This window comes from Trachurus trachurus (genome assembly GCF_905171665.1).
Source record: "Trachurus trachurus genome assembly, chromosome: 1".
Lineage (NCBI taxonomy): Eukaryota > Metazoa > Chordata > Actinopteri > Carangiformes > Carangidae > Trachurus > Trachurus trachurus.
The window spans coordinates 12,715,952-12,732,273 of record NC_139891.1 but is presented as its reverse complement, the minus strand read 5'-3'; the positions used below and the strand labels follow the sequence as shown (position 1 = coordinate 12,732,273).

The window sequence follows — 16,322 nt, the reverse complement described above, 5'->3', positions numbered from 1 at the left end:
AGTGCAGCAGCCGCGGCCGCCGCCTCTCACTCTCCCCGCTCTGCTGATGCGCCCAGCCGCCGTCTCACCCGGTTCCTTCACACCTCCGCCGGCTTTCCCGTCAACATCAGCGCGCCCCTGATAACACACTCTGGACTTCATCATCAGTTTTTTTAATGACCCGCCTCGCCCCGCCCCGCAAATAAAGTAAACATTTCTTGACCCACACCGCGCGTCACTAGTGTACAGGCCTCCTCAGCCTGAGAAGGCAGACATGATTATCTTCTTAAACAAAAACTGTTTTTGATTTGTCATCATGACTGCTCCAGTGTTTGTTTTATTTTGTTGCATATACAGTCACCTGTTCTGCAGCTCTTTGTATGTTAGACTGCTTGCCAAGTTTCAGTTTTATAGTTGCAGTTAGGGACCCTCCCTTTTAATTGAATACCATAGTTGGCAAAATCTATTTTTGGAGGCCTTTTGGAGGTCTTACAAGCTGTGTAAGATGTATGTTTGAAGTCCAAGCATGCATGCAAAAATGGCCTGTGTGAAGAGTTTGTCTAATAAAAAAATATCCTGTGAAATAAGTTGTGACCTGTTGCCCTGCACCTCAAAGAATCGGAATCGGAATCGCTAAAATCCAAACGATGCCCAATCATATATATATAAGAGGCAATTGCTCTAAGGCTACAAGGGGAGCTCTGCTTCCTCTAAATTGTCAAAAAATAAATGGTCAAATATGTACTATTGTGTTTACATTTCATTGACAAAAAAAATAACCTCTAAGACAAGTTTGTTCAGAATCAGCTACTTACCTCCAGGTCGACTGATGCGATTTGTCGCCACTGATATTAATATTAGGGTGACACACTTTTCCTGTAGCACTGCTACTCATCTCAGCACTAAGGGAAGGGCCAGGCAAACGTTTCTAGATGATTGGCTTGTTGCAATGTTTTTATATATACCAGTAAGTGAAATCATATTTTCACAGCTCTAACACTCACTTTGTAAAGAACATTCAATGATGCGTTTTTCCTGTAGCTGTATGAGACAAAGAAAAAGCTGGAGGAGGACGTGGGGGCAATGGAGAGCTTGGAGGATTTGAAGAAGAAACTCCAGAAGGACATGGAACTGACCGGCCAGCGTCTGGAGGAAAAGACCATGGCCATGGACAAGATGGAGAAGACCAAGAACCGACTGCAGCAGGAGCTGGACGACCTGGTGGTGGACCTAGACCACCAGAGGCAGATTGTCTCCAACTTGGAGAAGAAGCAGAAAAAGTTTGACCAGGTAAAATGGATCCCTAAAAATGTTTCAGAAATCTCACACTGAGGTCATCGAGGGCTGTCGGTGTATAAAAGGTCTTTGTCTGTCTGCACTAGATGCTGGCTGAGGAGAAGACCATCTCCGCTCGTTACGCTGAGGAGCGTGACCGTGCAGAGGCGGAGGCCAGAGAGAAGGACACCAAGGCTCTATCTATGGCCAGAGCTCTGGAGGAGGCCTTGGAGGCTAAAGAGGAGCTGGAAAGGTTTAATAAGCAGCTCCGTGCTGAAATGGAGGACCTGATGAGCTCCAAGGACGATGTAGGGAAGAACGTGAGTGACCATTGACCTACTAACACACCTTTTTTGTAATGCCATGAGGGTTTTACCAGGGACTTTCCACCTGGACTCATCATCCTGTCGTCATTTCACACTGTCTTGTGTCTCCTGACTCTGTATCTCAGGTCCATGAACTGGAGAAGTCCAAGCGTATGTTGGAGCAACAGGTGGACGAGATGAGGACTCAGCTGGAGGAGCTTGAAGACGAGCTCCAGGCCACAGAAGACGCCAAACTGCGTCTGGAGGTCAACATGCAGGCCATGAAGGCCCAGTTTGACCGAGATGTGCAGGCCAGAGATGAACAGGGAGAGGAGAAGAAGAGGGCCCTGGTCAAACAGGTACACAGAGCACTTGAGTGATCACCAGGTTTTATATTTTAACCCTGGAAACTTTGAGAAATTATACACAGTTTAGCATTTGTCCATTTTAGATTTGCCTTCAGTGCAGAAACCCTGGATTTAACATGACCTGTTTTGTTCCCTCAGGTGCGTGAGATGGAGGCAGAGTTGGAGGATGAAAGGAAACAGAGAGCTCTGTCTGTCGCTGCCAAGAAGAAGCTGGAGATGGACCTGAATGAGCTGGAGGGACAGATCGAAGCTGCCACCAAAGGCAGGGACGAGTCAATCAAACAACTCCGAAAACTACAGGTACACATCCTAAAAACACACCTGTTTCCTGAATAACACCTCAGGTCTGAGGCTTAAAAAATGACTTTTCACTACTTCTCCTCGGCTTGTGTATTCCTCAATACCACTGCAATGACTTGGTCCACACTGTGTCTGTTCTCATGCAGGCTCAGACGAAGGACTATCAGAGGGAGCTGGAGGAGGCCAGAGCCTCCAGGGATGAGATCTTCACCCAGTCCAAGGAGAATGAGAAGAAACTCAAGGGCCTAGAAGCTGAAATCTTACAGCTGCAGGAGGTGGAGATCCTGATTCTTAACATTGTTTAACTTCTCTCAGATTTGTGAACTTTTTCTGCTGATTGATGTGAGCTGCACAGGAAATGGTGGAGTGCTTTGCCCTAATTTGTGTTTGTTTGCGTGTAGGACTATGCAGCTTCAGAGAGAGCCCGTCGACATGCTGAGCAGGAGAGGGACGAGCTGGCTGATGAGATCTCCAACAGCGTCTCTGGAAAGTCAGTGTGACCTTGTTTATCCGATGATTTGAGTAAAAGCTGTTTGTTTGGGACCTGCCATGACTTCAGCAATCCGTAGGTAGTTGTCAGGACAAGAAATGTAATAGAAATCTGTGCGCCAGGTCGTCGCTGCTGGAGGAGAAGAGGAGGCTGGAAGCTCGTATCGCTCAGTTGGAAGAGGAGCTGGAGGAGGAGCAGGGCAACATGGAGATGCTCAACGACCGCTTCAGAAAAACCACCCTGCAGGTAGACTGTCTGCGAGATGGAAATGCTGTAATAGTCATAATCACTGTGCTTCCTTAATGTGTTAATCTAAACAAAAAGACAAGAATAAACACAGTCAGACAAGTAAATACATCACATGTCGTAACTGAGCACTACTGCTGCACTCAGCAATCAGTCTTTGCATTAGGTAAATTAGTTTATACTTTACATCAACCTGTCCCTGTTTCTCTCTCTCTCTCTTAGGTCGAGAGCCTCAACACTGAGTTGTCTGGAGAGCGCAGCACTGCACAGAAGAGTGAAAATGCTCGACAACAGATGGAACGACAGAACAAGGTCTTGTGTGCTCATACACATTAACTGTTATTAACTGACTGAGAAGCTTTAATGTGTCCTAACCATACACTGTAAAAATATTGGACGTAGCACCTGTGACGTCACCCATTGGTTTGGGGGAGTCTGTTTTGTGCCGCTACTACGGGGGTTTGAACCGCACCATGTTGGATTCTACTTGCCATATTTGGAGAGGTGCGGCCGAGGGCCCGCCCACTGGCCTCGTAGCAGCGGTCTCCGGACCTGTCACTCAACATTTCCGCGCCATAATTGGCCAGAATTTTAAACCTAATAACAGTAAAACGGTAGAGTTTTTTAAAAAAAATTCACCCCCCTCAGAGTGTGTGCGGGGGTAGAAACTATCGGTTGAGACCAAAAAACGTTCTGACAGCAGGCTTTGATCATGTTTATTGAGGATGTAAAGTCTGCGATTTTAACATGGGGGTCTATGGAGAATGCTCCCTTCTGGAGCCAGCCCCCAGAGGAAGCCGAGGGGATTGCAGTTTTTTGAACGCGGAAGTGAGCTTCACTTCTCAGACCGACAACTGCCCCCTTGGTCCTAACTGCAAATAAACATATTTCCTGTTTTTTCAAATCTACTCTGTAAGCACTTAAACATGCAGGGATTGCTGTAAATGAAATGCACATAACTTATTATTGCTGATAATCCTAACAGTTGTGATATCATAAATACAGGATTTGAAAGCTAAGCTAGCAGAGCTGGAAGGAGCTGTCAAGTCAAAGTTTAAGGCGTCCATCGCTGCCCAGGACGCCAAGATCCTGCAGCTGGAGGATCAGCTTGAGCAGGAAGTCAAGTAAGTTTTGAATACCTGGATAGATTTTCTGTACTAGGGATAAATAAGGATCAATACATCACTCTGACTTCACTTGTGAGACATTGATGTTTGTCAGTGATGAAGTTTATTTAAGTCTTATTTAAACCTCCAGGGAACGAGCAGCAGCCAACAAAATAGTTCGTCGCACAGAGAAGAAACTGAAGGAGGTGATGATGCAGGTGGAGGATGAGCGTCGTCATGCCGACCAATACAAGGAGCAGGTACTGAGTCACGGCCAGCAAAGTGTCATGCGTAGAAAGATTCACTTACTTATGTTCCCACTGAATAGTTCTGCCAACTATCCACAACCTCTCACTTTCTCCCATCTGTCTCCCCACGCGGCCATCTTCTGCTCAGATGGAGAAAGCCAACTCTCGTTTGAAGCAGCTGAAGCGCCAGTTGGAGGAGGCGGAGGAGGAGGCCACCAGGGCCAACGCCTCCCGCAGGAAGCTGCAGAGGGAACTGGACGATGCTACTGAGGCCAGTGAGGGTCTCACCCGAGAGGTCAACTCACTCAAGAACCGCCTCAGGTGAAACTTGGCTTTTGCTTGTGTGGTAGAAATGTGCTCAGATTCCCTGCTGACTTCCACAAAGGAAATTTAAAGGGACAGTATGTGAGATTTACCCCCATCTAGCGGTGCGGTTGCATGTCGGCACGTATTCTTGCTGTTGCGTTTACGTAAACTCGGGCAGAAGTCAGAAAAACAACACACGCTGCATGTATCAGGATAAACAAGCCTCTATGTAAACAAACGGTCCGCCAGCACGAGGCAAAACAATACAGGCGTGACAATATGTTGTCATGGTGATGTCGTATTGTTTACCTGACCCACGTTTTACCGGCTTTCTCTCGTCGAGTAAAATAACATCCAGTTGGTTTGCCGACGGCGTCACTCACGGCGTCATTCAGGTGTCTGACTGCACCTGAAGGCAACACCAGTGCCTCCGTCCTTCCTCACACTAGCTACACGGTGGTGACAGTTTTAACAGGCGCTGTCTGGAAAACTTTCTCCCCGAGCCGAGAAGCTCCGGCGGCCTGAGGTTACTTACAGCCACGGTGACACTGAACGTAAAACATGGCGATTCAACATGGCAGAGAAGGTTCGGTGAACCCCCCCCTGTATGTTTGTAACGACTTGTAACATCTCATTCTAAGGTACGAGAAAGCGCTCGTTTGTATGCGGGCGCGATTCCACTTCAGTGAAATACGTATTTATGAAAGCGATATTTGATTTTTGTCAGTAAAAAGCCAATAAAGTCCCATACTGTCCCTTTAAGTGTATTTAAAAAAAAAAAAAAAATGCGACCATAGGAAAAAATCCAAGAAAAATATGTGCAGCCCTCCTGCTAGCTGCACTACACTGCAGTTAAACAGCGAAGCAATGGGGGCAGTTCTTCTAACCGCGACTCTCTATATAATGCTCAAAATATCACTACAAATGCTTTGCAACATCCACCAGTTCCTTACCACACAACACTGAGTGTGCATAACTCCGTTCATGTGAGAGAGCAGTGTTAGCGTGTGTTTTTATCACGTACCTCTGTTTACTCTAGCTTCCAGGGTAGACCTTACTAGTCGACTGTCGAGCTCAGGACTGTTTCCATCAACAAAGATAGAAACACGGGGAAAACATGGACTTAGGAGGAAAAAATGATTAAATGATTTTGGATGGGGAAAAAAAGCAACAATATGAATATAACTGCTTTTTTCCCCTCCTAAATCCATGTTGCAGGGAAACAGGTAGCCTGGCTCTGTCCAAAGTCCATAAATATTTGTACCACCTCCTCTAATGTTTTCTAGTTTGCAGGCATGTGTTTAATTTGTACATATACAGTAGTATATGTAATGTAACATTTTAAGATTTCCAACCAAATCCAAAAGCTAATCAGCTCCTGGCTCCAGTTCCACATTCAGCAAATATACTGTACACGGGTGCTGATCTTCTCATCTACCTCCCACCAAGAAAGTGTATTTGCATATTTTTTATCCTTGTAAGCAGCAGAGGTTTAAGTTGTATCATTGATTTCTTTTGACCAGGCGTGGAGGTCCGGTCAGCAGCTTCTCCTCCAGCCGATCAGGCCGCCGCAACCTCAACCTGGACGGTGCCTCCGTCGACATGTCAGATGACGACGCCGACAGCCGCGCCAGCGACTTCAACGAGACACCGACCTCCAACGCGGAGTAGTTATAGTGCCACCCTTTCTTTGCTTTCCCCCCTCTTCTCACCTCACCGCTCCCCACCTCCCTTCCACCTCTTCCACCTGCACCCACTTCTCCTCAAAAGATCCACGGCGTCAGCTTGGTCGACATCCATTTCAAACCACTGACAGGACAGAAGGTTGGAGTGATGAGCTGTATTCGGTGAAGCTGGGCAGAGTCCCCCTGGCAACGCACCTCTGCTCTTTTTGTATCAGACAACACTGCAGGGAAAATCCACCGCCCTCCCCTGAAGAAGAGCCTCCAGGCCTGGAGCATCACAGCGGCAAACGGACAACTCTGCCTTACTCTGTTCTCCTCTGGCGAGCTGCCAGCGCTGGCTCATCTGTCGGCCACGTATCATCTCAGCATCACAAAGTAACAACCCCCTCCCATCAGGCGTGAAGTTATCTGCTCAGCTTATTGAGAAAGTATGCATAGGTACAAAGTGCTATTTATACATCTGAATCTGTGTGTGCGCGTAAATGTAGGCAGAGGATGGTGATGAGGTGTGCACACGTGTGAACGCACTCCATACTGGAAATGCAGGACTACAAGGAAACGTATTTTACTCTGGTGTTGTTGTTGGTGTTCTGCTCACTAGTTGTGTAAAAGCCATCTGAGGCACGACACACTCCCTCCTTCAAACTGACGGTCCTTTCAGAGGAAACACACAAACCCATCCTCACACTGGCCTTTGGAATGCCATGTCTGTTGCTTTGTTGCATGAGTCTCCCTCTTATGTACAGACCACAACGCTACAGGAACGACTAACATCTCGGGACATGCAATACAACAAAATGGACTCTGAATTGAAAATGTATTACTTTGGAAATATAAGGTATTTTATTTTCTCTGTTGCTTCATCTCAACATGTAGAATGTCTAGCTGAGGTTTAACTGGCAATGTCGTAGTTCATGTTGACCATTGGGAACACTATTGTAAGTTTATTGTGTGGACCGACTTGAGCTGCGAATGATGCAGAGATGCTGGAAAATGCACAGAACTGCACAGGAAGGTGTTTGAATTTTTAACTGGAAACCAACAGGTGACAAAAGCTCTTACTGGAAGCACTAAAGTGGCACTCAGTCCACGTTTTTAATGTGAAACTAAAGCTTAGGTTAAACATATACAGTAGTTTGATTTAGAAATGGAGAGTTAATCTCAGTGTTTGTGCCTAGTCCCAGTGTGTGCTATTACATTTGAGTCAGAGTTTAAGAACCAGTGTTTCTGAATAATAAACTCCTGGTGATCTTCTGAAACTTGAAAGATCGTTTAACACAACGTTTTTTTTGGTTTGTTTTGTTTTTTCTAAATTGTCCAATGACCTGGATGAAAAAATATTTTCCACCTGTCCTGAAAGTTGGTATGAACGATTTGTCCTGAAGCGCCAAGGAAATTACAGAATTTCAAATTATTTTTAACGATTTCCCAATACTATTTCAAACAAAGATGATAGCTGGAAAAAAAACTAATTGAAAAGCATTTTAGCTGTTTCTCTCTGTATTCATTTCCCCACGTTCACAAAATGTATTTTTCTTGTCATTTCTGGCCACCAAACTCACCACAGGTCCATTAGCACCGGAAACCATTCTCAAACTTTTGATCATTTTTCATTATCTTTATCAAAAGGGTGTCGTTTCTGCTGCTGTGATTTTTTAGCCCTTTGACAATGTTGCAGGTCATGCACGCCTGTTTTCTGCAACAGACTGAATATCCTCAGGCCATGTGAACAGTGTTGGTGCAAGCTACAAGTCACTGTCATTTGAAAGTAATTAGTTACATTACAATATTACTGTCTCTGAAATGTAATGTTTCACTGCTTCTGCATTACTTTTGAGTTACTTTAATCAAAATACCCGCTGAAATATGACTAGGCATTCTAAAATGCCAAAATGTAGTTTATTGTGGCTGATTACATTGAGTAGAGGGTGATGTAGCATAAAGACTGTGTAGGCCCCTAAAGCTACTAAGCTAAGTTTTGATCATTGTGATCTACTAAGATTAATGATTAATACTGTAACCTTAATGGCAGCACTTGCAAACGGTAGTATTGAATTGGGAGTCTTGCGCATTGTAACCATGTGCGCCATGGAGCGTGTGGAAGGAGAGCTGGATCGCCACAAACGCAGAATGAAATTTGATCCAATTAATTAATAGAAAGGAGCATATGAAAGATTGTTGATACAGTAAAGAAGAAATGTAGGAGAATATCTGAGAGACAGTTGATAAAGTTGTCTATGTTGAGCAGGTAACTGTGATACCAACTGTCATGACCAGTGGTGCAAGCTATGGCACAGCGCTCAGGTGGGACACTCGGGCTGCACTTGGATTTAAAAGCCCAGGCGAGAGGGGATCAAAGACGGGGTGAAAGTAGAGGTGAGGTCTCTCGGTCCTGGACCCAGAGCTGAGCTGCCAGGTACTGGACAGGGAGGAAAGGAGCGCAGCGAGGGTGTAACAGCACTTAAAACACACTGCTACTGTAGCGAGAGTGACCCAGATGCAAGGAAATGCAAAGATGAAAAAACTTTTGCCCAGGCAGGTACTAAGACAACTAATTTATGAGTGGCTCCAATTCATCAGCCTTTAGTTCATCCAACAGCTTCAAAATGCTCTGGCTGATAGATGATATGAAGTTTTCCTTTGTCATTCCAAAAATATCAACTACTCTGAAACTCTGCCTGCCATCTCCTTCTCATTGTAATAACAGCAGCCACTGTGCGTAATGCTGGGCTGAATAGCAACTCCTTTTTAAACGGATTCAATGCAGACCCAGTCACAGTCCCCGCAACTGACAAGTGTCCCCACGTTTTTATACAAACAAACCCTCAGTAGATCAGACCCCTCAAAATGCGTTGCAACACGTGCTACTTAGATTGTAACGGGTAAAATATTACCAAAATTGTATTAGTAATGTGTTATAGTTCTGTGTTACAGCAAAAAGTAATACATTACTGTAATTGCCTTACTTTTGTAACACGTTATTCCCAACACTGAATCATGTCCATTGGTCGTGTTAGAGTGAGTTGGTAGCTGAGTGGACTGTGGTGCTGTGAGTCCCCTCCTGTGGGGCATGGGAGCATAAATGCCATGTTCATTATTGCAACTAATTATTTCTTTAATTTTTATTTAAAGAAAAGTGTTAAACAGCCTTTTGGGGTTTTCAAAGATATCCAGACATTTACTTGTAAGAGAAGCATGTCAGCTCTGTGACACATTTGTAATGTTAAAACATGATAATAAGGAACAAACGAGGACTGGTTTGTGCCATGATTTTGTGAGTTGAAGCCTGACTCTTCACACCACCAACAGACCGGGGACAGATTGTCCGAAAACATACAAGTAAAAAAAAAAAAAAAAAAAAATCTTGCAATTTCAAGCCCAAGTACCTTTAATAGCATCTATTAGTGAGGTGAAGACAGGCTCTGAAATACAGTGGCTAACTCACAACTTGAACCACTACAGTGTGAACAAACATGTCAGGGTCCTCATATCCATCCACCAACTCTACTTTTATTTAGTCTTTGTTCTGAATATGCTGATTAGGATGGTTGTGTATGGTCGACCACTTTGCCCTTCTCCTCAATTGTTAACACTTAACAGTATGTTTCTTTAAAAGTGCCTTCGACACTAAATAAGAACATAAGTGGGCAAGGATTTCATTCCAGATGTGAAACAAAACCCTCATAAAGTGAAACAGGTACATCAAGAAGATACTCAGCGCTTAATCTTTTCTTTCTTTCTTTTGTATCGTTGCTGTGCTTCATATCATATCCACTGTGTACCTCTGTGTTCATAATAACCTCATAGCTAGAGTGTTTGGGACAAAATCAATATTACAGTATAATGATTAACTACATGAGAAGCAGAGCCCTTGGCAGCTGCATGTCCCAAAATTTTTTGAACTGAGATTTTTCCCCCTGGTAACCACTCACAGGTGAGGACTGAAGTAATTTTGGGAAATGATGCACTGCACAAATTCATTTGGTTGGAAGCTTTAACATCTACAAGTAGTTAACTCATTTTTCTTCTTCTATTATTGTTCAGCTGGCTGTCGACAACCAGGCATTCGACCGCAAATACTCCCATCTTATTATTTCTTGTATACCTGTATTTCTAGATGGTAATTTTTTTCTGTTTTGTTTGTTTTTGTAAAAGGAAAATAAAGCATATTCATTGTAGCTGTGATGCAGTTGTGGTCTGTTTTGGGGGAAGCTAAATACTTGTTTGTGTTTAATTGATTTTATTTCATCTATAGTATCTTTCATATTAATATTTTGAATATTATTAGAAATAGTGTTCTTCTCAACAGTTGTAAAGGTGACTTTAGCAAACAACACAATAATTAGTCGCATTTGAGTGGCTCAACAGAAAATAATTCTGAATTTTAACAATTCTGTGTGTTGTTCATGATTGGCTCTAAGAAGTTACAACTGACGTTTTTAGCTACCATTGGCAGATATTTGGAGACAAGATGTTTAATCAACAAAAAGGCGTCTATGTTCTAAACGGTTATATTCATTGTTTGCTTTATCTAGTCACACTAAAACCTTTATGAATTGAAGGGACAGCAGTGAATTAAGCACCTCCACTGACTCCTGCTCCACATTGAACTTGACCATCTTTGGCAACTGAGCAAACATCATCCACTCAGAGAAAGTTAAGATATGTTGACCAAGTAAGCTAGTAGTGGTGAGTAGTTTTTGCAAAGTTTTTAATTGATTTGACTTTTGGGTTGTTATTTATATTTGGTTAATCCAATTCTGCAGTTTTTCTGGACCCGGTCATTTTGATTAATGCATGTATCTCCTTGGGTGCAGCTGAATGTGAAATACTGACAAAAAATACATGCGCTGAACAAATAACCACGTGGTCTTTCTGTCCCAAATGGTTTTTCACAACAGGGTAACCTGCTCTGCCTCGCTGGCACGTGTGGGGCACATGGAGGATGAGCTGGAGAGTGCTGCATGGTGGCTGCAGTTGGATGAGCTGGATCATTTCTGCTTAGATTATGGTCTGTCCCCTCACAGACATAGTGATGTCATGGAGCTTTTACATGAATGGTCATAAATGAGGTTGCATAAAATCTTTCCTTTTCATCTTAGGTTGTTGTTTTATTAGCTTGCCGCCTACGCCATAGCCTCGTAATCACAACCGGTTGGAGCTACGGATTTGTCCTTCAGAGGCTGTGTATCCGTCACTCACTCCCGCCGTGCATATCCGACCACAGCTCGGACTGCGACAGGTAAGTAGCTTCTTTTTCATCAGCCCGGGTTGATGCATTTGCTAGCCAGAGCTTTCTTGCTACTGGCTGCCCTCGTGAGGTGTTTTCGCCTCGCTACGGTACTAAAAAAAAAAAAAAGGGAGAGAAACAAAATAGGGTTGTTGGCTATGGTCGAACTAGCTGAGTGTTTTTCGCTCTGTTGTTACATCGTTAGCTTATTTGTAGCCGAGTGTTTTTCTCTCTGTTGTTACAACTCCAGCTTTAGGGCACTACAGGTGCTGGTTTGACGGAATTCATAGCCGATCGAGTGTTTCCTCCCTCTGCGGCACGGTGGCACAGTGGTTAGCACTGTGGAAGAAGGTCCTGGGTTCGAATCCCCGGCCGCCCAGGTCCTTTCTGTGTGGAGTTTGCAGGTTCTCCCCGTGTCTGCGTGGGTTTCCTCCGGGTGCTCCGGTTTCCCCCACCACTAAAAACATGCCAGCTAGCCTGATCCTCCAGTCAGTGCCCCTGACCAAAGGCACTGGCTCATAATCTGGAGTTGGTCCCCGGGCGCTGCACCGTGGCTGCCCACTGCTCCTCAGGGATGGGTTAAATGCAGAGAAAGAATTTCACTGTACTAGCTGTATATGTGACAAATAAAGTACCTTTACCTTTACCTCTGCTGCAACGTCGCTGGTGCTTTTACTGTGACACGGACGGTGCTGGGTTGGTTGTAGCTGGGTGCTGGGTTGGTTGTAGCTGGGTGTTTCTCACCCTGCAGCTACACCGCTCGCCTTTCGACGTCACTTGCTGGTTTTTGTTGGGTTGTACTTGAGTGTTCCCGCTCAACTGCCATACTACAGCCTCTGTGACTATGTTGTGTGTTTGTATCTCCTGCGTGGCTCCTCTCAGCCCAGAGGATGGCCATGACAGATGCCCTTCGTGCCTTGGCATTGGACACCTCAGGCAGGCGCTGACTGAAAGTGCTTGCATTAATTGCACCTGCATGCCATTAGCAGAAAGGACTGCAAGGTTGGTTAAATTTGATAAAAGCTTTGCTGAGGCTGGGTTACCCCCTTCCAGGAGACCTTCAGCCCTCCTCCCAGCCCCAAGAGCTGCAGACACACACAGGATGATGCCTCCGTCACTAAGAAGAGACAGAGGGGCGTTGAACCTTTGGCCAGGCTCAGAGCCACCACTTGGAAAACCACCACAGAGCTACGTTGAGAGCAATAGCTTCTTGCGATAGCCTAGCTTATTGCCCCATGTTGCTAGCCAGCAACACGAGGACACACTATCTATTGCGGCCTCTGGGAATCTCTTTACTAAGGTGACAGGGAGAACTCTCGGTGACAGACTCTCATGAGTCGGGTGCAGACTCGTTGAGGGATGCTGAGGCCAGTCTTTCTACAGTTAAACAGGCCATCCAGCTGGCCATCTCTCGGCTCGGGTTGATGCTGCCCCTGTAGAGGCTGCTCCCTCTAACGTTTTTTTCAAACATGCCCCTCAACCATCTCCCTTCAGGGTTCCTCTGAGCCATACATCACTGAACTTCAGAGGTGTTGGCCGGACCCCAAGACTTTCCTTCGCCTGTCGAGTGACTGCAGGGCTTTGGCTGCCATGAGGGAGACGCCACCCAATATGGTCTGGATCAGATGCCTTCCATCGCTTCTCTGATGGTGTCTCCAGATGAAGCTCTTAGACCTGATGTCCGTTGTCCACACCCACAGTGTAGGATCACTGATGACCTCTTTACCAAGAGCTATGATATAGCGGCTTGGTGGGGTGCATTGGTAACTCCCGTTCCCACCTGGTTCTGGCTCTATCACAGACTCTCCAGACTACTGGAGCAGATGCCCAGGCACAAGGTCTCAGTGATGCTTCACTCCAGGTGCTTGCGTTCATGACCAGAGAGCTCGGGAGACTGACGTCCACCTTGACCTTGGCACGGCGCCAAGTGTGGCTTGCCCAGTCCCCCTTGTCAGAGGCATGTAGAAAGACTCTCGCACGGCACGCTACCTGTCATTCCAGGCCAGATGTTCGGACCTGCAGCTCAACAGGCTGTAGAGCGCAGTGTGTAGATGAATAAAGTCAAGCAACAGTTTGCTGACTTACGCCAGGCACCATTGCCTCCTAGACCAAGGAACACTAGCGCTCCCCACTCTACAGCCAATGCTCAGGTTGAATCAAGAGCCGGCCGCCCCTCGTTCCAGGGCCGTTTCCATAGGGCCCCTCAGCAGCCTGCCTTTCGGACGTCTAAAGATAGGGCACCCAGATACGGACCACCTGCCGACCGACACCCTAAGTCGCCCAAAGGTCGCGGGATTCGGACCTCACTATCTAGGCCCAGGCGCCAGCCGTTTCTCCCCACAACATCTAAGCCAGTGGGAGGCCCTGACCTTAGACCCTTAAGTGTTAACTCTTTCCAAGGGATACAGTGTTCCCTTGGGCTCTCTTCCTTCCTGTCGGGAGTTAGTGGTAACAGACGCCTCCCTCTTGGGCTGGGGCGCTGTTTGGAACCACAGGACAGTCAGGGGAACCTGGAGAGACTTAGTTACTATACTTAGCTACATCTGTAACTCTCATTCAATGCCAAGGCACGAAGGGCATCTTTCATGGCCATCCTCTGGTCTGAGGAGCCATGCAGGAGATACAGACAACATAATTGCCAACTGTCCCTTGAAAACGGAATTGTCCTGTATTTAGAAACAAAAGTGCACAATAACATCTATAAAGCGCACTGTACCGTGTATCGGCGCAGTTTTTCCGTAGCCCATGGTGGACTGACTGACCTGAAACAACATGCTTCCAGTGGTGGGCACATGCGAAACATAAGGGAGAACAAAACTAGGGGAACCCAAGATCACTTTGTTGTCCAACAGGCAATACCAGAGGCAGATATGGTATGTATGTAAAGAATGATTTGTTTTAACCCTCTGGTTAAGGTTAATATGGGAAAGTGCAATGAATGTCAGCATTGTATTGGACAAAGATATTTTAATATTATTTTTTGTGTAATAAAGAAGTTCATTTGATAGATGAGTACATTAATTAGATAAATGATACATTAAAGTAATACATAGATGAATAGATAAAGAATACACATAACCTTACACACAGCAGATAGAGAGATAGATAGATAGATATAACATGCATCATTTGTACTGTACAGGCAGTTGATATACTACACAAACTAAGTAAAATTTCTTCTTTTTTCTAATTTACACGTGACTGCTGCAGGGGTATCCCATATCTACCACACTGTAAAGCATGTATGTTAAATGCACGATGTTTGGTGCCACACAGTGCTATGTGCCACTATGCTGTGCCAAAAGCAAATTCTGCTGACTTGTTGTGCAGACCTTAATAAATGAAATGAAATGGTTTAGGCTACAACTCAGCTGACTGTACTCTGAAGCTGACTCTCAGAATATTTAATGACTCCAACATTGCCAAGAAGATGTCCAGTGGGAGGACGAAAGCTGTGGCAGTTGTCACAAATGTGCTGTCTCCAAAGGCAATAGAGCCTTGGGGTTGTCAACAAGGTAATAGATTTCGTTGAAAATCTGGATTAGTCTGCAGAGGGAATAGTGAAAATAATACAAAGCTGAAAGCTCTCTTGAAAACATGGGTCTATCCCTAGATACCTTTCTGCATTCTGTGCTGACAATGCAAATGTCATCTAGAAAAAGCATTTCCGTAAGGAAAATGCATGTGAATGCTGAAAGCCATCGCTGAAGCCATGCTAAATTAGCAGAAGAAATTGAAAAATATTATATTGTCCATAACACTGAGAAAAGCCCTGGACAAGCTCTCAGTGGATGTGGAAAATATTGTCCTCAAGATATACAGTTTCTTTTTCACCTCTGCCAAAAGGAGAAAGTCCCTGAAGGAGTTCTGTGAATTCTGTGACGTTGAATTCAAATAAACCTGCACCATGTGGTGACAAGATGGCTGTCACTCAATCCTGCAATCACCTGCCTGCCGAGAACAGGGTCCCGCTGAGGTCTTGCCTCAACAGCATTGGTGAGGAATGTCCAAGGCGCCTGAAAGGAGAAGATGTTGCTGGAGTTGAGGAAGAGGCAGACATTGTGGAAGTGTATCTCCTCTTCTGTAATAATGTCATGTCCCTGTTTGAAGAGGTGGTGAAAAAGCTGGAGAAGAATGTAACCACGCCCAAAAGATAATCTCCCTGCATTTATTTTAATTTTATTGAGAAGAATTATTTTTATTATTATTATTTTATTATTTATTTTAACTTGATACACATTTACTAATGATCCAGATGTTATGTTGTTTAAAAATAAAAGACTGTTCAATGGAAACTTTTTTTTTAGGCCTACCCAGACATTTCAAAACAACACATTTTTAGAGCTGTAACTGCAATAGCAATTTTTGCTGAAGGTTATCATACTGTCAGAATCTCATACCGGTGTCGTGCCAGAAAACGACTGCTTGGCAAAAAACAACTGACCCCAACGGGAACGCCCATCGGGGTGTTACTGTCTTTCCACAGCAAACGACTGCCCCCAGCCCGACGGGAACGCACATTGGCGTGTTACTCTATCCACAGCAGTCGACAATGGAGAGAGAACTGCACGGATACACCGTATTGATAAAAGTTATGTCTGTCATTCTGTCACAGGCTACAACTTTGATGAGTGTTGGTGGTATACTTTTATTGTTGTTTCTGCTGCTGCTGCTGCTGTTGTAAGATAATAAAAAAAAACATAATATTTTGTAATGTGACATGTGAATTTACACCGTTTTAACCTATAAATAAAGTTATAGCCAACTTAAATACCAATTTCAGT

The 16,322-nt window shown here is 44.8% G+C and overlaps 1 protein-coding gene across 4 annotated transcripts in view; it reads left to right on the top strand.

Moving 5' to 3' along the window:
* The window catches only part of myh10 (myosin, heavy chain 10, non-muscle), a gene marked incomplete at both ends in the record, with an annotated part of 52,707 nt that extends 46,413 nt beyond the window's left edge, over window positions 1-6,294 (top strand). For all 4 annotated transcript variants that reach the window (XM_083996006.1, XM_083996005.1, XM_083996003.1 and 1 more), the window contains 12 exons: window positions 1,021-1,269; window positions 1,362-1,574; window positions 1,706-1,918; window positions 2,066-2,227; window positions 2,374-2,502; window positions 2,629-2,717; window positions 2,840-2,963; window positions 3,186-3,275; window positions 3,969-4,087; window positions 4,221-4,329; window positions 4,466-4,638; window positions 6,147-6,294. In XM_083996006.1, coding sequence (XP_083852132.1) covers window positions 1,021-1,269; window positions 1,362-1,574; window positions 1,706-1,918; window positions 2,066-2,227; window positions 2,374-2,502; window positions 2,629-2,717; window positions 2,840-2,963; window positions 3,186-3,275; window positions 3,969-4,087; window positions 4,221-4,329; window positions 4,466-4,638; window positions 6,147-6,294 — 1,818 coding nt within the window. The remainder of the gene's footprint in view (window positions 1-1,020; window positions 1,270-1,361; window positions 1,575-1,705; window positions 1,919-2,065; window positions 2,228-2,373; window positions 2,503-2,628; window positions 2,718-2,839; window positions 2,964-3,185; window positions 3,276-3,968; window positions 4,088-4,220; window positions 4,330-4,465; window positions 4,639-6,146) is intronic.
* Between the last annotated feature and the right edge of the window lie 10,028 nt (window positions 6,295-16,322).